The sequence below is a fragment of the Tursiops truncatus genome, chromosome 1 (assembly GCF_011762595.2).
Source record: "Tursiops truncatus isolate mTurTru1 chromosome 1, mTurTru1.mat.Y, whole genome shotgun sequence".
In the NCBI taxonomy this organism is placed as follows: Eukaryota; Metazoa; Chordata; class Mammalia; order Artiodactyla; family Delphinidae; genus Tursiops; species Tursiops truncatus.
Genome location: NC_047034.1, coordinates 151,861,262 through 151,886,606, shown reverse-complemented (window position 1 = coordinate 151,886,606; position 25,345 = coordinate 151,861,262). Strand labels below are relative to the sequence as shown.

Sequence of the window (25,345 nt, the reverse complement as noted above, 5' to 3'; positions counted from 1 at the left end):
CTCAAACACTGTGCCACCAGGGAAGCCCATAAGTTTGTTTTCTATATCTGTGAGTCTGTTTCTTTTTCATAAATAAGATCATTTGTATCGTATTTTAGGTTCTACATACAAGTGATATCATATGGTGTTTGTCTTTCTCTATCTGACTTACCTCACTTAGTATGATAATCTCCAGGCCCATCCACGTTGCTGCAGATGGCATTATTTAATTCTTTTTTTTATAGCTGAGTAGTATTCCATTGTATATATATTTGTATATATCTATATACTGCATCTTCTTTATCCATACATCTGTTGATGGACATTTAGGTTATTTCCATGTCTTGGCTATTGTAAATAGTGCTGCTATGAGCATTGAATCCAGTGTTATGAGATGATATTGAAAGGAAGGAAAAGTGGCCACAAGCTCTAGCTTCTGGCATACCTGGACATCTGTCCCTCCTGCTGTCAGTGAAGAAAAGAGTCCATGGCTAGCAGAGAGAATGTTTTAACTTCTAGTCCTTCAAACGGTCTCCATGGTATAAACACTGACTCAAAGAAAGACTCCTGGAGAGCGTGGTTGCCAAGACTGGTGGGATCTAAGTTGGCTTTTTCTTTTCCTTAGGGGTTCCCACTGCACCTGAGCCACCACTCATGCCCGTGCTCCTCCTTGGGCTTTTGCTCCACGGAAATGCACCCAGTGTCAGCAGCCCACATCCCATGCTTCATTCATCAGATATTAAAACTCCACTAAATGCCAAGGAATTGTGAGTGGGATGGCGTCACAGCGGTAAACAAACTGACATAGACTCTGCTCTCAAAATGCTCTTTCTGTAGTAGGAGAAAGGGGATTTTAAAAAGTAGATACAAAAAAAAATTAAATACAACTTGTGCTAAATGTGAGCACAGTGTCTAACTACTCCCTTCAGAAATGCAGGAGAGAAACGGATGTGGCCCACTGTCTCATTCACTCCACCTACCTAACGCTCTCTAAATATGGGAGTTCCAAAATGTAATGCCCTGTTGAAAAGATACGAATCCTTTCTTTGTTTTACACCTTTCCTTTGGATTTATTCTTCGTCACAAGTGAAGCAATTACTATTAGAATTCTTTTAATTGGGCTCAAACATTGCAATGCATGAATCCTTTCTATAGCCTGCAAGGTCCTGCTTCTATGCCCCAGATCATCACTGACCCCACAGAAGCATCTAGACATTGATGTCTAGAAACATCTCATGTTTCTATAGAGCATTTTATGAGAGAGGGCGTATGGTATATAATAATTATAACTGGTCTGAAATGCATGCCCTTGGGCCCAGTCCCTTCTGGGAGTCCCTCCAAAGGAAATAAGGGGGTCTTTAGAAAAAAGCTGTACTGCTAAAGATAGTTACTATAACTTTGTATGTTCAATAAACAAATTCAATACTCAGTTTTTATTTTGCTAATGTGAGGAAATGACTTGACCTCATTGGGCATCATGGGTAAAATTGGGTGATAATCTCTACCTGAAAAAGTTTATGAGGACTAAATATCTGAGGAAATACCTGCCTAGCACTAGGCCTGACAAAGAGCAGGTGTGTTCTCTATGGGTTCATTTCACCTCCCCTTTCTGACTGTACTGCATTGTATTACATACCTGAATAGGTACACAGGAATCTATATAGGTTTTATATTCCCACCACTCCCCTCTCAGTGGACTGAATTTGCACAGGGACCTCTCGTCCTCCTCTCCTGGCGTGCTGAGTGGTAGCATTCAGGTGTTGAATGGTTGGACTGTCCTAACCTCGACCACTGTCAAGTGTCCTTTCCCTGGTGCTAGCCCGCCGCCTCTCCTGGTTCCCAGGCACCCCAGCCTGCGGTCCACGTGCAGGGGCAGGAGCCGCTGACCGCCTCCATGCTGGCCGCAGCACCCCCGCAGGAACAGAAACAGATGCTGGGTGAGTGACCCACGTGCTTGCAGAAGAGGGGGCCAGAGCTGCTACTGACCTAGACACCAGCTCCCTTCTCTACTGGGATGCCACTGGGTTTTTCACAGAATACCTTCCCACAGGTGAACGTTTGTTCCCGCTCATCCAGACGATGCACTCAAACCTGACTGGGAAGGTCACAGGGATGCTGCTGGAGATTGACAACTCGGAGCTGCTGTACATGCTGGAGTCCCCCGAGTCTCTCCGCTCCAAGGTGAGCAGGTTCCCAGACCCCCGCGGCTTCCGCTCACTCGGCTCAGGAGGACACGGGGTGGCCTTGGGCACCCAGGGGTGGCAGAGAGAAGGGTCTGCTGCGCCTGTGACCTCCTCGTGCCTCGCCTGTGACCTGAGGGCTGCTGGCACGTGGGTATCTGGGAAAGTGGTCAGCACCAGGAGAGGCCACCGCTGGGCCTGGGTGCCAGGGAGGGGTGGAGGGGCTCTCCTCAGGTGTCACTGACCACCTGGAGCTTCTCACAGGTGGATGAAGCTGTGGCGGTCCTACAGGCTCATCATGCCAAGAAAGAAGCTGCCCAGAAGGTGGGCGCTGTTGCTGCTGCTACCTCTTAGACAAGGACAAACCGTGTGTTTGGCTATTTCATTTCCTGCGATGGTTTTGATTTACAATCATCATCCTAAAAAGGCAGAAGGAGGAGGGAACGGAGAGAGCCCTGCTTCTGTTACTGCTTATCCTGCCCACTTATCCTGTTACCTTTGTGCCTTATCTGTCATCTGAAGTTAGAGAAAGGAGGGAATAAGCTGTGAATTATAAAGGGCAAACAACAGTTTCCACTGTGGTTTTCTTCTGACACCAATCAATTCTGCAATTCTCTGACAGCAGCGGGGACCCACCATTTCAATTCAGTTCTGATACCACGGACCCCACAGGTTAAGGGCTCAGTCCCACAAGATTGCCTCTACTTCAGACACCAGCCACAAATGGGGTCCCTATGCTACCCACCCTTATGCTCAGCCAACTACAAATTTGGGTTCCCATGAACCGCATGCCCCCCAGGTTTGAAAATTTGCAAGAATAACTCACAGAACTCAGGAAAGAGGTATACTTATGATTATAGATTATTATAAAGGACGCAACTCAGGAAGAGTCAAATGGAAGAGAAGAATAGGGCCAGGTGTCAGAGGAAGGAGATGTGGAGCTTCTTTGCCCTCTCCAGGCACACCACCCTCCCAGCACAGCCATGTGTTCACCAGCCCAGAAGCTCCCCAAACAAACCGCATTTAGAATTTTTACATGTGGTTTCACTATCTAGGCATGATTGATTAAATCATTGGCCATTGGTGATTGAACACAATTTCCATCCCTTTTCCCCTCCCTGAAGGTCAGGGGTTGGAGCTGAAAAGTTCCAACCCTCTAATCATGTGGTTTGTTCCTCTGCTGACCAGCCCCCATCTGGAAGCTATCTAGGGGCCTGTGATAGATAATTTTATATACCTACTAGACTATGTCATAAGGTGCCCAGATATTGGCTAAACATTGTTTCTGAGTGTGTCTGGGAGGGTGTTTCTAGATGAGATTAACAGTTGAATAAGTGGACCCAGTAATGCTATTGCCCTCTGTAAGGTGGGTGGGCCTCATCCAGTCCATGGAGGGCCTGAACAGAACCAAAGGTGGGGGAGAGGAGAATTAGCCCTTTCATCTGCCTAAATGACTGAGCTGGGACATCTCAATTCATCTCTTCCTGCCCTTGAACTGGGATTTATACAATTGGCTCCCCTGGTTCTCATAATAAATCTCTCCATATGTATCTATATGATGTATATATATTTCTCCTATTGGTTCTATTTCTCTGAAGATCCCTAACTAATACAGGACCCCACTATGCGTCACCACCTTAGGGTAAACTCAGGTATGGTCAAAAGGGTTCATTATGAATTTTAAAAGGCCCTCTTAGGGCTTCCCTCGTGGTGCAGTGGTTGAGAATCCGTCTGCCAAGGCAGGGGACACGGGTTCGAGCCCTGGTCCGGGAAGATCCCACATGCTGCGGAGCAACTAAACCCGTGTGACACAGCTACTGAGCCTGTGCTCCAGAGCCCGCGAGCCACAACTACTGAACCTGTGTGCCACAACTATTGAAGCCCGCGTGCCTAGATCCGTGCTCCACAACAAGGGAAGCCACTGCAATGAGAAGACCGCGCACCGCAACAAAGAGTAGTCCCCGCTCACCACAACTAGAGAAAGTCCGTGAGCAGCAATGAAGACCCAACACAGCCAAAAATAAATAAATAAATAAATTTATTAACAAGAACAAAAAGGCCCTCCTGTCATTCAGGAAATTTCAGGGGTTTTAGGGGCTCAGTGCTAGGTACTGGGGACAAAGACCAAATATATATATATATATCATACCATATCCACATAAAGGACACCTGGTCAGGTTCCTCTCAAGAGTGACCTGTTGGTCTGGAGTAGAGACAGTTTCACAAGGGGATCTGGTAATCAGATCTCACAGCCTCATTTCTATGAGCAGTACCCCTCTGGTTTGGCCTAAAGATGCTGAGGTTGGCTGTGTTTGCATCCACTGCTTAGCTCTGGGAACACAGCAGACACAGGCCTTGTTGTCAAAGACGGAGACAGACACACACGTGACTACAGTCACAGGGTGTGTTTCAGTCAACTGTTGGACTTGGAGGCCATGGCACCTCTCTGAGGGGTAAGTAGGACCTCCAACAAGGACAGGTGGATGCCTCCAGATGGAGAAAGGAGAGAACCAAATGGGCAGAGGCAGAGTCAAGAGAATCAAGCACATGGTAAGGGCCAGGGCTTGTGTGTTGGTAGGGCTTGACTTGACGTGGCCATGGCCCCTTGTGAAGGGCTCTAGGAGCCTTGTCATCAGTAGCACTGATTAAGAAGGGAACTCTAGGGCTTCCCTGGTGGTGCAGTGGTTGAGAGTCCGCCTGCTGATGCAGGAGACAGAGGTTCGTGCCCCGGTCCGGGAAGATCCCACATGCCACGGAGCGGCTGGGCCCGTGAGCCATGGCCGCTGAGCCTGCACATCTGGAGCCTGTGCTCTGCAACAGGAGATGCTCGCAACAGTGAGATGCCCGCGTACCGCAAAAAAACAAAAACAAAAAAAAAAGAAGGGAACTCTAGAGAGTTGAGGTTTGTTTTGATGAAAGATCATCCTGGGAACAAGTCAGAGGGCAGACTGGAGGGAGAGAGTCACCATCAACTCTTCCTTAGTCTCGACTGCATTAACTTCCTGGTCTCCAGGTTTCCATCGAAATCATTCTGGGCATAGTAGTCAGAGCACGGTTTTATTTTTTTATTTATTATTTATTTATTTGGCTGCGTCGGGTCTTAGTTGTGGTTTGCAGGATCTTTCGTTGTGGCACACAGGCTCTGTGTTGCGGCGCAGGCTCTTTGTTCGAAGCTGTGTCCCCTGCATTGGAAGTTGAATGCTTAAACACTGGACCACAAGGGAAGTGCCCCAGAGCATTGTTTTCAAACATAAATGTGAGAATGTAACTCCCTGTCACAACCTTCAGTAGCTTCTCAAAGCCCCCACATCCTCCACGTGGTTCACAGGGCCCTGCATCAAGCAGCCCCTGCCCACCTTTCCTGCCTGATGTTTCATGCCCTTCCCCTCCCCAGCTCCCACACCTAGCCTTTCAGTTCATTTAATCCGCAGAAGTTGTCTCCTCTCCCTGAAACCCTTTTCCCTGCTCCATCCTCTCTCTGGCTCCTCTTCCTCCAGGTTTCAGCTTAAATGTGGCCTCAGGGAGGTCTTAACCAACTGCTGTATCTAAAAGAAGTGGCCCCATTACTTTGTACCACTTAAGTCAATCAATGATTTATGTATTAGCTGATTTATTCCAAGAGTCAGCAAACGCTTTTCCCAAAGAGCCAGATGGTAAATATTTCAAGCTCTGTAGGCCCTGGGTTTGCACTTGCATCCTGAAAGCACCCACAGATCAATACTAAAAGGAATGAGCAAGACTGGATTACAATAAAATTTTTTTGGAATTTTTTTAATGAAAATTGAATTACATATAATTTTCACATGTCACGAAATATTATTCTTGTTTCGTTTCTTTTTCTTATCTTTTTTTTCCCAGCTCTTTAAAAATGTAAAAATCGGGGCTTCCCTGGTGGTGCAGTGGTTGAGAGTCCGCCTGCCAATGCAGGGGATACAGGTTCGTGTCCCAGTCCGGGAAGATCCCACATGCCGTGGAGCGGCTGGGCCCGTGAGCCATGGCCGCTGAGCCTGCGCATCCGGAGCCTGTGCTCCACAGCGGGAGAGGCCACAGCAGTGAGAGGCCCGCGTACCGCAAAAAAAAAAAAAAAAAAAAAAAAGTAAAAATCATTTGTAGCTCCCGGGTTGTCCAAAAACAGACGGGCAGGATGGCCCGCGGACCGTAGTTTGTTGGTAGTTTATTACTTGCAGACACCGGCTGACTCCTCACAGGATTGTTTTCAGCACCACGGAACGCGGGCAGCGCCGTTCACCCACCGAGATACACCTGTACAGCGCCCGCCGCTCAAAGGGAGCCGGAGGCGGGCTGGGCCTAAGCGGGAGTGGGCGGGGTCTGCGAGAGCGGTACCCGGGGGCGGGGCCTTGGAAAAGGGGGCGGGCTGAGCGTAGGCTTCCGGCGGAAGAGTGCGGGAGCAAGATGGCTACTACCAAGCGAGTGCTGTACGTGGGTGAGCAGGCGCGGGCTCTGGGTGGAGTCTGGGCGAACCGGGCAGCTAGTGGGTCGTGGTGTGGAGCTGGACAGGTCTCCGGGCGCGGAGGGCGGCGAGCAGCTGTCTAGGCCGTATCTTTGGCAGTTTTGCTTGGCCTCAGCGTGTGAGCCTGAGACGTAACGATCTTTTCAGCTCTTCCAAGTCCGCCAAGCTCTGACAAGAATCTCTTCACCTCCTGGGCCTGGGGCAGTGGTGGAGGAATATTAGGGACCTCTGAATCCTCGCGCCCATTCACTTTATGTTCACAGCAGTGAGGGCTCAGCCCCCGCTGTTGCCCTAAGCAAGTGTTCCCAGACTAGCCGGCTAAAAATGGGAATAACCTCAGTAGCACAGTTTGATGAGCGCTTTGGTGGGGACGGACACTGGTGATATGGGCCTGGGTGCGGGGAGAAGTGACCCCTCCATCTGGAGAGGTGAGAGCAACCTTTGAGGATGCGGTGACGCCGCAGATGAGCCGGAGTTAGCCAGGTAGCCGAAGTAGAAGCAAGTGTGTTTACTGAAAGGGAGCAAAATCCCAAAGGTGTGAAATAGCCTGACACTTGGAGGCAAGTGTATCATTTTGCGGGGAATCAAAGGGAAAGAGGCTGAAGAGGTGGGCAGGGGCTTATGAAGAGCCTTGCGTATACTGCTAAGTTTATACTTTATCCTTAGGACAGTGGGAAACCTTTGAAGTAGTTTAACCAGGGAAGTGATGGGTTAAAATCTGCACATTCCCGGGATCTTTCTAGTTGGCTTTGTGGAGGAGAGGAAGGTCAGTTATGAAGCTATTGCAGTAATCCTGGGGCTAGATGAGGGTCTGAAAGAAGGGTGAAGAGAGGGGTGTGCATCATAAGTAGGTGTGAGGGAGCATATGAGAGGGATGTTTATGAACCCAAAGGACTGGATGGAAAGACCCCTCCCCTTGGTGGTAGCATGCTAACTTTACAGCGGGGACTTCTCAAGATGGGCGGAGTCTTGAGAGAATAGAGGACAGTGTCTCAGAAGGCCCTTGGCTTCTTTGCAGGTGGACTTGCAGAGGAGGTGGATGACAAAGTTCTTCATGCTGCTTTTATCCCTTTTGGAGACATCACAGATATCCAGATTCCTCTGGATTATGAAACAGGTAAGTCTTTTTAGTGTCTCGCCTGCTCAGAATCCTCCTGCAAGGAAAGGAACTTAAAAAAAATTTTTTAAGTCATATCACAGTGCATTCTAAATATGCATTGGGCAGCATGACAGTGGTCTTGGTGCAGAAGGACTGTTCCGAGGCTTGTGATTGTGAGCTGTAACACGCTTTGCAGAGAGTCCCATCTGTTGCATTTGAGCAAAGACAAACTTTTCAGTTAGCCAGTAGGAAGATAGATTTTGAGCTACGTGGAGATCTGTTGTTTTGAACTACCTGCCAGGCGCTCTAGCGCACCTGCTCCTTTCTTGGCGGCTGTGCTATTAAACAGGGTAGCAGGAAAGCCCAGCTTCAACAGTGGGGCCTTAGCCTCTGTGTACCTGGGGGTAACCTTTCCATCAATTAGTATCACATTTGTAGTTCAGTTTTCTATTTTAACCTTTGTTGTCATTTTTAAGATTGGAGTTTTAGGCCCAGCTCTGATAGGGATAGAGTACACAGCTAGTTTAGAAATCCCACTAGGGGATCATAGATAGAGAGGGAACTTTGGCAGACTCCTGTAAGTTAAGGATCACTCAAGAAAGCAGGCCTGCTTAACAACAAAACTATACATCAAGTCAGTGATGCCTACATCCTGCTGGTTGAGGTCAGTAAGTTAATGATCCCTAGGACATGCTTCTCTGCACACACTAAAAACAAAAAACATAGGGGAAAGGTGACATTATGCTGAAACTTGAGGTGATTTACCATATTTTAGTGTATATTACCGCCTTTTTGCTCATTTCCATAGCGCCATGACAGTCCAGGTTGGACCAGATAGGGTCAAAAACTCCCTTGCCCAACCTGTAGGAGGAGTTAATTATGGAAGACTTGAAGAATGAGGAAGAAGGTGGTTTTCTGCCCCTCCCCACTTTTCCTTTAATTATAAAACTGTATGTAGCCCACTGAGTTCTCTGTGGGGCACTCTCCTTTCCTGCCCCCTTGTATCTCTCACAAGCGTCTTATACTAATAAATCACTTCTTGCCTGTCACTTTGCTTCTCACTGAATTCTTTCTGGGCCAAGACAAAAGAACGTGAGCTTCATTAAGTCCTAAGATGTGTTTTGAGGTTTTAGCAACCTATGCTCTACTGAGTCCCGAGTCGAGTTGTGTGTTTCAGCTCTGTCATCAACCTTGCATATAATTTTAACCTCCCTGGGATCTTTATATGTTATAAAAATGATAAGGTTATATTGACTCTCTAAGGTTAATTGGTTAATTAAACTAGTGCTGTTGTGCACTTGGCCTTTCTACTTAGATTAGTGTTTTGCTGAGGGTAAAGACAGTGTCCTTACCCAGGTTTTAGGATTCATGCTTTATGCACAGTTGATGTTCAAAATGTATGGTTGGAATGAATAATTGATAGGTTAAATGACTTCATTTTTCTAGCTCCTGCATGCAAAGGTTAAGGTTTTAATTTGGCTTTGGTAAAAGAATTGAATGCTGCTTTTAGAGATTAAAACTGTAGTTGATTATTCAGCTATGTTCACTACAGAACAGTTTAATATTGCTTGAAATGTTATTTAAACTAGAAAGAATCAAAGAATAAGATTCCTTCTTCCTAAAGAGTGATTGTGTAGAATTTCGAATGAATGGATAAGGCATGCAAGTGACTTCACCTTCCTTGTGACCGCCTGCTTCCTCCCATTGCCCCACATGATAATTGCTTGGCTTTGTTTGCCTTTTTTCAGAAAAGCACCGAGGATTTGCTTTTGTTGAATTTGAGTTGGCAGAGGTGAGAAAATTCTGTTACCTATGTTAAGTCTTTGGCTTGTGTTATTATTGTTACTGATTACAAAGGGAGCTGTTCTCCATTTGGTTGGGTTTTGGGGTGCTGATGCTTCCAGAGAGATAAGAAGTGCTATTTGAAGGAAAGTTTCCCTCACTTAATCAAACTGTAGGCTGTGGTTAACATCGCAGACAGGTCCTACGCCTCTTGCTCTGCAGAGCTCTTGTGGCACTGGTGATTATTTCTTTGTCTTCCACTAAATAGCCAATAGCTGAAGTCACCCAGGAAGTGCACTTTGTTAGACACATACAACCTGGGCAAGGAGTATAAATAGACCTTTTCCTGTGAGGTTGGGTTTTTTTTTGGCTACTGAGTATGTTTAGACACCACAAGAAGCATTTGACTGCAAGCCTAAACTTTTTTTTTAATAAATTATTATTATTATTATTATTTTCTATACAGCAGGTTCTTATTAGTCATCCATTTTATACACATCAGTGTATACATGTCTATCCCAATCTCCCAATTCATCCCACCACCACCACCCCGCCGCTTTCCCCCCTTGGTGTCCATACATTTTTTCTCTACTTCTGTGTCTCAATTTCTGCCCTGCAAACCGGTTCATCTGTACCATTTTCTAGGTTCCACATATATTGCAAGCCTAAACTTGTCCCTTGTCTTTCCTTGGCAGGATGCTGCAGCAGCTATCGACAACATGGTATGGCTAGGAATCCTCCTTCTTACAGAAGTTGCTTTTTGGTTGTACAGAGGGCACTTATTCATACATGAGTTTGCTGAACCTCCAAAGTTACAAGGTTGCATGGGGAAGTACAGATTATCATCATATGAAAATATTCACTGTGAATTGATCGCTTTTGATCAATTTGATAATAATGTAAATGCTGACCATCCTTGTTGACCAGCCTCTCACTGGCTGCCCGAGTCTAGGATAGGAAATTGCAAACACAATGCAAATTGATTGCACAATGAAATTGCATATTTTACAAAAGAGGCAGGATTTCATGAAGTGTTAGACCAGTTAACAATTGAGAAGAGAAATTCGACAAGAATAAAGATAGGTTATGCTACTGATGCAAGTGATTGGAATAGCCTGGAGAGCTCCTTGGGGAAAATGATGTAGCTCTTGAGTATGTATTCCCTCTTCAAGATGCTTATGATTTTCACATCAGATAAGAAATGCAAAAATATCATACTGATATTTTGATAGTATTTTGTTGGAAAAATACTACAGATTAATCAGCATCCATTACATCTTTGTCCTATAAATTAGCACATAAATCGAATTAAACCTGAATTTTAACTATAAGAAATTTATTTTCATTATTTTTAGTTTCATCACAGTAAATTCCCAATCAATCTTTTTTCCCTTCACTTTTTACCATGAAATTTTCTTCATTGCCTTAAGTGAATTCACATTAAGTGACCTTTCCTGGTACCAGTTATCTTAGGATAATAAGGTTTTCCTTTATTCCTGTTCTCTGTTTCCCATTCACCAAACATATTCCTCAGCTCTCAGAGAGAGAGAGAGAGATCATTTCTCACCACTTAAAGCTGATCTTGACTTTTGAAGGTGAACTCGGGTACTTGGAAACTGCATTTATCCTTGTAATTTCAGAGTGCTCTGAACCCAGAGTCACCTTTGGAAGCACAGGTCGTTGGTGGTATTGAAAGAAAGGTCAGATACATGCTACTATATATAAAATAGATGTACAACAAGGACCTACTATATACCACAAGGAACCATATTCAATATCTTATAATAACCTACAATGGAAAAGAAGTCTGAAAAAGAATATATATACATGTATATATATATGTGTGTGTGTGTGTATATATATGTGTATATATACACACACATATATATATGTAAAGTATAACTGAATCACTTTGCTGTACACCTGAAACATTGTAAATCAACTATGCTTCAACTTTAAAAAAAAAAAAAAGAAAGAAAAGAAAGAAAGGAGGTATGTGATGGCTCCAGGGAGGAAATTCCCTGCAACCTACAGACTGCTTTGCAGTAGGTGCATAGCTTGGGTGCTAGGGGCTCAGGGGTTGAGGGAGAACAAGTCATGAGCTTGTCTCAGATTTTTCAGAAGGAAATGGAAAGCTGTCTGACTTTGTTTTAACCTAACAGAGTTTAAGCAGCTGGATTTTCAATCTTTTCAGAATGAGTCTGAGCTCTTTGGACGGACAATTCGTGTCAATTTGGCAAAACCCATGAGGATTAAGGAAGGCTCTTCCAGACCAGGTGAGTGGGAGCAATACAGATTCCCCATCACATCCTCCAGTTTGGCCTTGGTTGCCTTTCTGTCCCGATTTTCTTGGAAGTGGGAGCTGAATGCTACTCTGGTGGACAGGAGTAGAGCATGGTTTACATTGGCGAAGGACATGCGCCACCTTTGTGGGGAAATAAAAAGAGTTTGAGCTTCTCAGCCAAGCCAGGGTAATTGTTTGCTTTATGAGAGAAACGCAGCCTGATCTCTTACGTGTCCCCATTTTCTGAACACTCCTGGCGGGTTCCGTCAAGGGCTGGGACTGGCAAAGGCTGCATCTTTCCCTGGGGCATAGCTTTTTCACTTAGTCCTGCTAAGAGCCGGGCTTCAGGGCTGGCAGTCCCTGAAAGGTGGGAACTTTCCTTACCGTGGGAGTTCCCAAAGTGGAGTCCTCTGGCCGAGAGGGCCATAGAGCATGTTCTGCTTTGCTGACCAGAGCAGCTACTTAGCAGCTGGCTGATAGCTTGAATTTGTTCTCATTTGCCTGCCTCTTTCCTTTCAGTTTGGTCTGATGACGACTGGTTGAAGAAGTTTTCTGGGAAGACTCTTGAGGAAAATAAAGAGGAAGAAGGGTCAGAGCCTCCCAAAGTGGAAGCCCAGGAGGTGAGACTGAAGGCTGGCACTTCCCACAGGAGACTTCGTTTCTTAGGTTTTTATGGAAATTTGCAAACATATATACAAAAGCAGAGAGAATGAAAAATGAGCTTTTAGTGTTTTGGTGGAGGTGCTAATGAGTGAACTAAAGGGAAGCTTTAGGCCTCTTGTCCTTGTGCTCTGCGTGTGGAGCTTCTCAGCTCTGCCCGGGTTCTGTTCTGTGATTGCCGCCGACGAGGAGGAAGCCTGAGGTGGGGAGGGGTGGTGAGCGCACCACTGCAGCCCTCCTCATCAGTCCCCCCCGCCACTGGAGCTTCCTGTCCTGACGCAGGGGAGGCAGGGCTGGGTGGGGGTACCTTCCCGGCAGCCTGGGCACAGGTTTGAGGTTCTCCCTTCCAGACAACCCGCCTTGGCACTTCCTCCTGATTCTCGGCGTGCCTCTCTAACCATTGCCTCTCAGGCTGCCTCTCCCCTTCTTCTAAACGTTGTTCTTCTGAATTTCTTGACTCACAGCAGCCCTCTCCCCTCTCTGCCAGAACAGTGGCAGTCACTCTGATTTTGCACAGCCTCTCCTGTGCTGTTGACTTTCCTGGCCTCTGTTTCTAGACCTGAGCTTCAGACGTTTCTGCTGCAAGTCTCGCCCTCCCTTCTCTAATCCCGTTCTTCCTGTGTTCTCAAACTCACCACCTTGCCACCATCCATCCACATTGACCCAAGCCAGAAATCCAGATGCAAAGCAGAGCACATAAATGGCCCTCAGTCAGTGGAGTAACCCTAGGTCACTCTGGACCCCTCTTTAAAATAGAGCCAGAACATCATACTCTGCCAAGTTTTTCTCTTAAATCTTCCTTGAATCCATCCTCCCCTGATTACTCCATCGTCCCAATGTAACTTCTCGTCTCATTTGGATAATTGCAATAGCTTCCTAACTAGCCTTCTGGCTGCAGTCTTGCTCTCCTCCCGTCTTTTATAAAGGCAGCTAGAATGATCTTTTTAAAGCATACCATGGATCATCTGACTCTCCTGCTGAGAACTTTTCAGTGGCTGCCCATCACCTGTCCCGTGAGATAAAGTCGCGGGGGAACTCTCCCAGCCTTGACCCTGCCCACCTCTCACCTTGTAGTCCCCACTTTACACTCTTGGTAAAACCAGTCTTTGTATTTCCCTGTATGTCTTTGCTTTTGTAAAGACTACGCAAGTGCTTATTGCCTTTCCCTTTCTAGTCAGTAAATTCTGTGAGGATAGGGTCCTCGTATTAATAAAGGCCTTGTTAATAAAAATGTGGAATGTGAGGTGGGGTAATGTGATTAAGAACATGGACTTGGTTGGGGGGTGGGGGGGCTTAGGTGTGAATTCCAGCCTCACCATTTAGCACCTCTGTGACCTTGGGCAAGTTACTGAACTTCATTGTACCTCAGTTTCCCCATCTATGAAATGGGAATGATGGTAGCACTGATCTCACAGGTGGTTGTAAAGATTAAATGAGCTGATTACCTAAAACGTTCAGAATAGTACCCTGTACATGGCAAGTACTATGTGAGTATTTGCTGTTACAACTATGCTACTGCTGTTGTTAACAGCAAATAATAGTCACAGTGTCCTCAGTGCCCAGCGTGATGCCTCAGCGAGTTTGTTAAACTGAAGCACAAACAAGAACACTTGAGTTTTCTCTTTGGAGCAAATGTGACAGCTGTAATAAATATCTCCTCTGTCCAGCCTTGTCTACTTGGAGTATAAAGCAAGGTCCCAACCACCTCCATTCTGAGCACTTAGGCCCTCCTTGCTTCCACTGCAGCCAGCCTGTGGATATGCAGGGCTAAGCATAGAGGAAGGGGGTGGTGTTGCAGAAGTGGGTCTGTTTAACTGACTAAGGTGGGTGGACTTGAACTGGAAGTTGAAGTTGTTGAGAGTTGTGTGTTTTGAGCCAGAAAAGCAATGTTCTGTGACTGCAGGGGAGAGTGAAGGCGAAGCGAGCTGACGTGTCTGAGGGAGTGAGATGAGATAAAATGCCTGAGGGGTGGGGCTCCGGGTAGACGGTGCTGAGGTCTCCTGTCACTGGGTGTCCGGCTGGGGGCCGTGGCCATGGCCTCCGCCTTCTGCAGCCCCATCAGGGCCCAAGGCCTTTCCTGTCGGTGCCTTGCTCAGCCCGCTTGCTGCAGTGGGTTCTGGGGTGTCTTCAGAAGAACACTCGCTCTCCTAGTCGGGGAGTCAGGCTGTTCTGTCTAACCTGGCCATTTCTCCTGCGTCTAGGGAGAGCCCGCTGTAAAAAAGGCCCGGTCAAACCCTCAGGTGTACATGGACATCAAGATTGGGAACAAGCCAGCAGGCCGCATCCAGATGCTCCTACGTTCAGACATCGTTCCCATGACAGCAGGTGAGCAGGACTCCGGTCAGGATGGCCGGGAAGCTGGGAGCTGAGCAGTGAGCCTTTCCAAGGTTCTCAGTGCCTTAGTTCTTGTGTCCTTGACGTTGTTTCTGACCTGAGTTGATTTGCGGCATCTCAGATCCTGGGATCTATTAACAGATGAGTCAGAGCAGGCATTTTTGAAGCTTTAGAAGTGCTGGTTTACTACTTTTTTTAATATAAATTTATTTAATTTATTAATTTATTTATTTTTGGCTGCATTGGGTCTTCATTGCTGCACACGGGCTTTCTCTAGTTGCGGCAAGCGGGGGCTACTCTTCGTTGCGGTGCCTGGGCTTCTCATTGCGGTGGCTTCTCTTGTTGCGGAGCACGGGCTCTAGGCACGCGGGCTTCAGTAGTTGTGGCACGTGGGCTCGGTAGTTGTGGTTCACGGGCTTAGTTGCTGCACAGCATGTGAGATCTTCCCAGACCAGGGCTCGAAACCATGTCCCCTGCGTTGGCAGGTGGATTCTTAACCACTGCGCCACCAGGGAAGTCCCTGGTTTACTACTTTTTAATAATAGTTTTTTATTTAATACAAGTAAATGTGTATTCATGGTTTTAAAAAAAAAGTATACACACATAAGTATATTCCAACAATATTGAAGGCAATGAATTGAAAACCTAAGTCTTTCTTTCTTCTCCACATCTAGTCCTACTCTCCAGAAGTAACTACTGTTAACTAACAGTTTTTTGAGTATTTTTCATTTGCTAAATATTGACTTCTATTTATTCTTCTTTTAATCTAAATTTTATTATATAGACATAGAGTTTAGAATGTTAATTCCACAAAGCTTGTTTTGAAAAACAGCAGTGCCCCCATGTTGTCCTCCCATCCTGCCCCATCCTCCACTTTGCTGCTTCTCAGAGGCAGGCAATTTCCCCTCTTAGCTGATTCTTTTGGTTTTTACCTCCATGTTGGTAGATAACAGATTTATGTTGCTACTTTCTGGGTTTTTTTCATTTTAGACATCTATTGGCTTCCCACTTCAGAAGATAAGGAATTAGCTTTCTAAATCACCTTCCCTGATCCTTCATCCTCCTTACATTGTTACCATAATTTTGTTTAGGTCATAGGTTATTCTAACTATGTAAGCATCATACTGTGATAACTTCCTTTCATACATAGCACTTTGTTTTCCCTGGAATTCATAATTGTCTTGTTTTCACATTTGCTTAGTCTTCTGTGCATATATTCCTGAGTCTCTCCGAAATTCTCCTGCTTCTATAAATCTCTCATCATGTTCAAATACATCAGATATTCTGTCAATTTCACTGTTCCTCCTTGGAGCCTTCTGACCTCCTCTGGCCTGGACCAGTTGCTTTCCAGACACCACTGCATAGCTATTGTCATGGGATCTCCTATTTTCGCTTATATTGGAACCTCTGTTGTCTTTTTTGGTCTATTCTCTTGTTTCGGTAGAAGACATACTTCTGTAGCTTCTGGAGAAAAGAGCTTGGAGAGTAAGTTTTTTGAGACTGATGTGTGAAAATATCTACTTTCCCACTTGATGGTTTGGTTGTAAAATTGTAGAGAAGTCTAATATTCTGATTCTTGGTCCTTTATACAAAACCTTTTTAAAATTTTCTGCCTAGAGCTCAGCTGTTCAGTATGGTAGCCACTAGCCACATGTGACTATTTAAGTTTAAATTAATTCAAGTTAAATAAAATTAAAATTCACTTCCTCAGTTACACTATCCAAATGCTTAATAGCTGTTAGATAACACTGGTCTGGAGGCCTGGAGTGTCTCTTTGTCCTGTGTTCTGAAACAGTGTGCCTTTGGAGTAGATCTCCTTCCATTCGTCATGCTGGATATTCAGTGGGCCCTATTATGTTGGTTTTCTCTTCCTGCTGTAACAAATTATCACAGACTTAGCAGCTTACAAGAACATAAATTTATTATCTTAACTGTTAGGAAGGCCAGAAGGCCAACACAGGTCTCAGCAGGCTAAAATGAAGATGATGGCTGGGTTGCTGCGTTCCTTACCGGAAGCTCTAGGGGTGGATGGATCTGTTTCCAGAGACAGTGAGGTTGTTGGCAGAATTCAATTTCCTGTATCTGTAGACTGAGGTACCCATTTCTGTGTGGGCTGCCAGCTGAGGGCTGTTCCCAGCTTCTAGAGGCTTGTGGTCCCCTTCTGCTATCATCGCAGCCAACAGTGGTAGATCCAGTCCCTCTCATGTTTCTATTCTCTCCTGCCTCCTCTTCCATCCACTTCTAACTCTCTTTCTGACTATAGATGGGAAAGGTTGTGATTGTATTAGGCCCACCTGGATAATCTAGGCTACTCTCCCCATCTCAACATCCATAATCTTAATCACATCTGCAAAGTAACTTTTGCTGTGTACAGCATAACATAGTCTCATGTTCCAGGGATTGGGACATAGATATCTTTGGGGAGCCATTATTCCGCATACCACGCTGATCAATCAGGACAGTCCTATCTTTTGCTTTGGGAAAATTTCCTTGGATTATTTCTTTGCATTTGTCCCTTCTGATATCTCTCTTCTCTCATTCTGGAACCTTCCTAAATGTCCTTTTTCATAGCATCCTGTGCTTATTTCATGCATGTACTGCCATTTCATCTTGGGAGATTACTAAAGCTTCTTTTTCCTATGCAGCTTATGTTTCAGGTTACTTTTGTCTGAGTTTTTAAATTTTGTTTTGCTTTGTTTGTTATTGGTCTGTTTGCTTGTTTTGATCTTTGCTTTTCACATTAGATGCCTTTAAGACTAGGGCCCTAAAAATCTGCTTGGAAACTCCCTGGATATTGGTAAGGCTTGCTGACTGAGACCTGCACTGCAAGGTGGTTCTCTCTCTCTCTTGGACCCTGGATGGTCAGTATTCCTGAGTTGTAGTCTCTTGGACAAAGCAGAGTCCACAGAGAAGACTCTAGTCTCTTGCTAGTGGTCCTGTTTACAGCTCTTTGCCATCATGGTTGGGGGGGTGGGAACAGTATATAAACTTCACTTGATCTCCGTTTGTCATTATGGTACCTCAACCCTCGGCTATGTGTAGTGCATCCCAGAGCATAGACCCTCTGCGCTGACATACCAGAGGGTAGACCTCCAGCCGGCAGCCAGGGCCAGGGAAGGGAGAGGATCTGGGGGCTAGCTACTTTTTTAAACAGGCTTTCAACCACACTTACTGTTTTTAGAGCCATCTTCATTCTTGGCTCTGAGCTTTTGGCATTTCTGCAGCATAAATCGAATTGCTCTCGGCTTTACCAGCTTAAGCTTCAGGTTTGTTAGGTCTGCTATATCAGTTATGGCTCATCTGTTTGTCTTCTACGTTTCAAAGATTTTTGTTGCTGTTGTCTTTTCTCTTGCTCCTATTTTTTTTTTTTTTTTGGTCATTTTATCCATTTTTTAAGTGTACAATTTACTGGCATTAATTGCATTCACAATGTTGTACAACTATCACCACTATCTATTTTCAAAACTTTTTCACCACTCCAAAGAGAAACTCAGTCAGTACCCATTAAACAGCAACTCCCCATTCTCCTCTCCCCTCCGCCCTGGAACATTTATTCTATTTTCTGTCTCTCAGAATTTGCTATTCTAGACATTTCATATAAATGGAATCATACAGTAGTTGTCCTTTTGTGTCTGGCTTATTTCACTTAGCATCGTGTTTTCAAGGGTCATCTGTGTATCCATGTTTTGTTCATTTTTATGACTGAATAATATTCCATTGTCTGGATAGTCCACATTTTGTTTATCCATTCATGTGTTGATGGACACTTGAGTGTTGTTTCCACTTTCTGGTTATTGTGAATAATGCTGCTGTGAACGTTTATGTACAAATATGTGTGTGTGTTTTTAAAAATATAAATTTATTTATTTATTTATTTTGGCTGCGTTGGGTCTTCGTTGCTGTGCGTGGGCTTTTTCTAGTTGCAGCGAGTGGGGGCTGCTCTTCATTGCGGTGCGTGGGCTTCTCATTGCAGTAGCTTCTCTTGTTGCAGAGCATGGGCTCTAGGCTGTGGGCTTCAGTAGTTGTGGCATGTAGGCTCAGTAGTTGTGGCACGCGGGCTCAGTAGTTGTGGCTCGTGGACTCTAGAGCACAGGCTCAGTAGTTGTGGCGCACGGGTTTAGTTGTTCCGCGGCATGTGGGATCTTCCCGGACCAAGACTCGAACCCGTGTGCCCTGCATTGGCAGGTGGATTCTTAACCACTGCGCCACCAGGGAAGTCCCCAAATATGTGTTTAAATCCCTGTTTTCAATTGTTTTGGGTGCCTACCTAAGAGTGGAAATGCTGTGTCATATGGTAATTCTAGTTTGACTTTTTGAGGAACTGCCAAACTGTTTTCTACAGTGGCTGCACCATTTTACATTCCCACCAGCAACGTATTAGGGTTCTCATTTCTCCACATCCTCACCAAAACTTGTTTCCTGTTTATTATAGCCATCCTACTAGATGTGAAGGAGGATCTCATTGTGATTTTGATTTGCATTTCCTTAATGACTAATGATGTGGAGCATCTTTTCCTGTGCTTAGGGGAAGGAGCCGTTTGTGTATCTTCTTTGGAGGAATGTCTATTCAAGTCTTTTGCCTATTTATTTACTGGGTTGTTTGTCTTTTTGTTGTTGAGTTGTAGGAGTTCATTATATATTCTGGATGTTAAATGCTTAAGAGATAATGATTTGCAAATATTTTCTCCCTTTCCCTGAGTTGCCTTTTTACTTTATTGAGAGTGTCCTTTGATGCACAGAAGTTTTCATTTTGATGAAGTCTAATCTGCCTATTTTTTCTTTTGTTACCTACACTTTCAGTATCACAATTAAGAAACCATTGCCAAATCCAGAGTCACAAAGAGTTGCCCCTGTGTTTTTTTTCTCAGATCCTGTTTGGTTTTTCTTTTAAAAAATTGCTTTACTGCCAGTTTAGTGTGGAACAGAGCTAGAATGCATGTGTTCACTCCTTCTTTAACTAGAATCCCCCCTAGTCCTTCAAGATGTCAGTATCTCAAAGGTTTATAATGAGCATGTCATATTTTGAAATGAAAATATGAACATTAAACAAATACAACAGTTTTTCAGAGCCTAGTTAGAGGTTTCATTGGCTTGTTTTTTAACCCGGGTACCTTTTCCTTTCTCGGCGCTAGAGAATTTCCGCTGCCTGTGCACCCATGAGAAGGGCTTTGGCTTCAAGGGCAGCAGCTTCCACCGCATCATCCCCCAGTTCATGTGCCAGGGCGGCGATTTCACCAACCACAATGGCACTGGGGGCAAGTCCATCTACGGGAAGAAGTTTGACGATGAAAACTTCATTCTCAAACACACGGGAACAGGTGGGACCCGATCAGTGGCTGGTGATCGGTGGGCTGGGCTGGGGCAGGATGACTGTGTGGGGGGAGTGATGGGCTGTGGTTCTGGCTGACAGGTTGGGGGTCTGGAGGGGACCCACCCAGTGAACAGAGGAGAGGCGTTGGGCCTGGCTAAGCAGAGTGAGCTTGTTTCCATTCATGTACTGCCCGTCCCCCCACCACATCCGCACTCCCTGTTGGCCTAGCTTACATTCTGTGGTCGGCCAGTGTAAGCCCTTGTCTTCCCTCAGCCCCACTACCCGCCTCGCTCTGTCAGGCTCATCCAGTAAAAAATTTCAGTGCTTGGTCCCCCAGCAACTAGAAAAAACACAGAACTGTACTGAAATTTATGGCCGAAGCTCTGCAGGAGGCCCTCGGCAGCTGTACTAGATACAGCTCCCTAGTTAACACTCAGTCCTGGTCAGAGATAACAATTCCATCCCTTCCTTCATCCTGAAGCCTCCACGTCACCGTCTGCCTCAGCTGATGCTTGGCCTCCTGCGTCTGTCCACACATGCCCGCTCTGACTTCCCTCCAAGTACAGGGGTTGGGCTGTCTTCCCTCTGCTCGTGGCCTGGACCCCTACTCCTCTCCCCTACTTCGGAACCTGGCTTCTGTGGATGTGCCCCTGCAGCCTTGTGTAATGCATTTCCCCTGCTCTGCTAGATCAGTCCATCAGAGCAAAAGTGCGCAGCGTCAATCTTTCAAAAAAATCTTTGACTCATGTACCCCTCAGCTATCACCCATGCCTCTGGTCCCTATTGTAAGCAAAACTTCTTGAAGAGGTTATGTAGACTCCCTGCCTTCCATTCTCTCTGTCACCCTCTAGACAGACTTCTAGTGCCACCTGTCCACTGAAACCACTCTTCTCAAAGATGCTAGCAGCCTCCATCTTGCCAATAGTCAGTTCCTGGTCCTCATTCCATTCCCCTCCCAGCAGCATTTACGCTCCTCCCTCTACTACCAGACGTCCTGAGGGCCGGGAGCAGGGTGGAGGGGGTCGATGTGGTCGTTCTCTCCCCCAGGCCTGCTCTCCATGGCCAACTCTGGCCCAAACACCAACGGTTCCCAGTTCTTCCTGACATGTGACAAGACGGATTGGCTGGATGGCAAGCACGTGGTATTTGGGGAGATCACGGAAGGCCTGGATGTCTTGCGGCAGATTGAGGTGGGCAGCCGCCCGGGCCCCTGGTGCACAGCCATGTGGGAGGGCAGGAGCGGGGGCTCCGGGGCCTGGAGAGAGAGGCCACGGCTGCTGCTGCTGGAGGGGGTGGGGGCAGGGGGCAGGGGGCGGGGTGGGGCAGGTATCCTGAGCTGCCCTTTCCTCTCCACCCTCCCTCCCTCCCCTGATTCCTCCTCTTCTGTTTTGCCTGCAAAGGCCCAGGGCAGCAAGGACGGGAAACCCAAGCAGAAGGTCATCATCTCCGACTGTGGGGAGTACGTGTGAGAGGGCAGCTGTCAGCCCGGGGAACCGGCAGGCAAGGTGTCCCGTTTGCAGCAAGCAGGGCTTTGTGTCCTGGCCCTTCCTTGGGGTCAGCGTGGGGCAGCTCCTCTGCAGGCACGGCCTGGGCCGCCTCTGGCTCTTTCCCAAGTGGGGCCGTGGGCTAGGGTGCTGCCCTCCCCACCGTGGACGGCTGTGCGTGCCCTTTCCAGGCCAGGGCCTCTCCTGGGCCCACCTGTGTGGATCCTAGACGTTTTCTTCTGGTAAAATAAATTCTATTTTTTGTACTGCTGCCTCCAGCTAGTTCCTGGGAGTTGTCAGAGGTTGCATCTAAAGCTAAACTGCCCCCTGAGACAGGTTGGTGAAGGAATAGGAAATAGCGTCTTCCCCACGGCTTTTCTTTCTTCCCTCGGGCAATTCCCTGAGATGTCGGGTGCTGTATCTTCAAGCCAGATACCCTCGTCAGACCATTGTCAAGACCATGGGAATCAAAGACAGTGAAAAAGTTCCTATCTACAGTGCCTCCACTCCCAAATCGTGCTGCCAGTCTTGTAGCCAGTGGGTGTACCGCTCAGTCTCCGTGATTCATTTGCTCATTTGCTCACTTTCATTCTACAGGTTTTTTAAATGATATTTTATTACTCAAAATGCCTTCTCCATGCCAGGTACTGTACCTATTTGTCAGGAGACAGGAGGTCAGCAAACCCATTGGGTCTAATCCAGCCCACTGCCTGTTTTTGTGAATAAAGTTTTATTGGAACACAGCCACACCCATTTGTTTACATATTGTCTGTGGCTGCTTGCTCACTGCAGTGACAGAGTTGAGTAATTGGTGACAGATACTGTATGGTCCCTGTATTAGAGTTCCCAGAGAAACAGAACCAGTAGGGTGTGCGTATATGTTCATAGAGAAAGAGATTTAGTTCACGGAATTGGCTCTGCAGTCGTGCGGGCTGAGAAGTCTGATAGCTGCAGGGCAGGCCAGCAGGCTGGAGCCCCAGGAAATAGTTGATGTTGAAGCTTGAGTCCAAAGGCCGTCTGGAGGCAGAATTCCTCCTCAGGTGATTCCAGTCTTTCTGTCTTAAGGCCTTCAATTCGTTGGATGAGGACCACCCCCGTTATGGAGGGGTCATCTGCTTTACTCCAAGTCTACTGATGTAAATGTCAATCACATCTGAAAAATACCTTCACAGAAACATCCAGACTGGTGTCTGGCTAAAAAGTTGATACCATGGCTTAGCTATAGACACAAAATTAACCAATGCCATCCCAAAGCCTAAAATATTTACTATCTGAACCTTTGCAGAAAGTTTGCTGACCACTGATGAGGCAAGTGGTCTCACCCATGCTGAGCTCACAGTCTGGTCCCTGTGTGCAGCCACTTCCTGGAGCTCAAGTCAGGCTGGCTTCTCTCCGCTCCCCCTCCATGGACTGGTCAGCCAAGTGGCTTTAAAGGAACCCTGACCTGCTGAAGGCACTGAGCAGAGACTGAGCCCTGTAGCCACGAGATACCTCCCTGTGGCGTGGGGTTACTCAGACCATTCAGAGTCTACCCGGCTGGGCTTTTACATGTTGAGTAGAAATCTGGACGAGGCAGGGGTGGGGCCTGTTGTCCCCTGGCCCTGGTGGCCCCAGGAGAGCTCCTGTCGAGGGATGATGGCGCTCTGGCTCTACCTCTGGCTCCCATGTGCCGAATGGACTCCTGGCCTCAGCTGAGCCCCCTTGGCTGCAGCTGACCAGGTTTCGGTCTCCTCGGACCTCAGATGTGCCACAGTTACCCCTGATCCTTATGGAGCTGCCAAAAGAGACCCCCCCACCTCAAGGCCCAGGTGCCCCCTCTGAGTGCAGACTGTGGCCGTCACAGGTCTGTCTACCTGACTGCCCACAGCGTTAGGGCAGGCTTTAGTGAAGCAGGGTGATGACAGCAACTTCAGGGCTTTTATAAGAGCCAAGAAAGGGTATGTATGAAGAGCTTAGTACAGCCAGCCCCCCAAGAGAGGACTGACACCTGATAGCCTAGCGAGGTTGAGACCAGCCAGCAGATTGCGAAGCTCAGTGGGTTTGGAGCTACAGTGGCCTTCCCAGTGCCCCTCTGGGTGTCCACAGGTGTTAACTCACTGTTTCCACACCAGAACCCCGTGCAGAGGTCAACCAAGGCTCAGGTGAGATGACTGTCCAGGTCCCCCAGGATGACATGGCAGAGCTGGGGTCGGAAGCGTGGCCATCTCCCCATCAGTCATAATGGAGTCCTGGGGTGTTTCCTGAGCTCTAGCCTCAGTCTACAGCCCGGCAACCCCAGGCCTGTGGGGAGACAGAGTCATGGTCTCCATGGTTGGTCTGGGCTCTACTCTGCCAGGCAGGACAGGGAGCCCAGAGTCTGGGGAGCAGTGGCCCAGCCACCTCGCTTAACCAGTCACAGCACAGCACTGACCCTCTGTTGATCAGGAGGGCTCTGGCTTGTGGGAAGTGGACCCGGGGCGCTGTGGGGCCTTTGCTGCAGGCTGAAGGTCAAAGCTGCCTTCCTGGGACTGCCTGGCCTCCCCGTCCACGTTTCCATTGCCCTGTTGCTCCAGCACCAGGACTGAGAACACGGGGCTTGGCTTTGCTCATGCATCTCCTCACTAGCTCCTCCAGGGCCGGGCCCCATCTGTGCAGGCCCTGTGACGGCTGCATGGAGGAACAGACCTGGGGCTGTAGCCCTGGGACCAGTCCTGTGACTGCTGGACTTTCTCACAGCGTGTCTGCTCCAGATGCTGCCAGCACAAGAAAGAGGTTGTGGGACCTACTTTTTAGTGGTGAAAACTGAGTCTTACGGAGTTAGGTGATAGAAAACTAGACAGCCATATTTTCAAAAAATATTTATTAACAGGGAAAATTACACCATATAATAAAATGGGAAAAGCACATCTAAAGCAGTTTATATAATACAGTATGATCCCAATTTTGTACAAATACCTATCTGTAATATGTAAACATCTATATTTTATATGTATTCTAAGAAAAAAGCCTAGAAATAAATTCAAAATTTTTCTAGCATGTTTATCTGACTTAGAGGATTATAGTGATTTGAATTGTTTTATTTTTTGTTTTTTTCCAAACTTTTCTCCAAAACTGCATTACTTTTGTAATAAATGAAAAGCACATTTTTTAAAAAAGTGGGTCAAATGCTCACAAAAGGCCTCCTCATAAGGAATAACACTTGGGATGGACAGCCCCTGTTTAAACTGCCAAAAGGGCACCTGGTGGTGCTGAGTGCCCTCAGCAGGCCACTGGGATCCCCTTGTCTCTGGGAACACAGAGCACAGTGTCACAGCCCTGGCCTGCATAACTGGGCACTTGTCCCAGGCCTTTAAAGCAGGTGAGAACACAGTCCTGCCCTCAAAGGATTGCGGTGGGAAAAGCACAGCTCTGAAATAAAACACCACAGGATACATTCCGGGAGGAGGAGAGGTTTAGTGGACAAGCACGGAAGGGGCTCAAAACTAGCAAATTCATTTGTAATAATACCAACAGGTACCAGCTGTTAAGCATTTACATGTCAGATGTTGTCCTAAATGTTTGTGTCCACATATGATCTTTTTTTAAATAGCTTGGAAGGAAAGCCAGTATCCTACTCTACAGAGGAAGAAGAACCAGGATTCAAATCCATTTGGCTCCAAAAATCTGTACTCCTGCTGTGCTGCCTCTTTTCCTATTTCTTAGGGATTTTTCCAGAACATGTTACTACCTATCTTAGTTTGAAGACAGTGAACCTCACATTATGATGACTTGATCTTGAGGCT

The 25,345-nt window shown here is 46.7% G+C and overlaps 2 protein-coding genes across 4 annotated transcripts; both read left to right on the top strand.

Moving 5' to 3' along the window:
- Nucleotides 1–1,811: 1,811 nt before the first annotated feature.
- Nucleotides 1,812–2,529, top strand: LOC141276166 (polyadenylate-binding protein 4). The gene is made up of 3 exons (XM_073790383.1): nt 1,812–1,916; nt 2,030–2,160; nt 2,424–2,529. The coding sequence occupies exons 1-3, from the start codon at nt 1,874–1,876 to the stop codon at nt 2,511–2,513; spliced, it is 264 nt and encodes an 87-aa protein (XP_073646484.1). The 5' UTR covers nt 1,812–1,873; the 3' UTR covers nt 2,514–2,529.
- Nucleotides 2,530–6,543: 4,014 nt separating this feature from the next.
- PPIE (peptidylprolyl isomerase E) lies at nt 6,544–21,850 on the top strand. 3 transcript variants are annotated; one of them, XM_033837519.2, is made up of 10 exons: nt 6,544–6,603; nt 7,649–7,747; nt 9,478–9,521; nt 10,207–10,233; nt 11,706–11,787; nt 12,315–12,415; nt 14,657–14,780; nt 19,922–20,107; nt 21,148–21,290; nt 21,501–21,850. In XM_033837519.2, exons 1-10 carry the CDS (start codon nt 6,573–6,575, stop codon nt 21,567–21,569), a joined length of 906 nt encoding a protein of 301 aa, XP_033693410.1. In that variant the 5' UTR covers nt 6,544–6,572; the 3' UTR covers nt 21,570–21,850. The 3 variants fall into 3 exon arrangements, with proteins under 3 accessions (XP_033693410.1, XP_073647679.1, XP_073647674.1); XM_073791573.1 differs by lacking the exon at nt 6,544–6,603 and adding an exon at nt 7,001–7,058; XM_073791578.1 differs by lacking the exons at nt 6,544–6,603; nt 21,148–21,290; nt 21,501–21,850 and adding exons at nt 6,705–7,058; nt 20,582–21,141.
- Nucleotides 21,851–25,345: the final 3,495 nt, after the last annotated feature.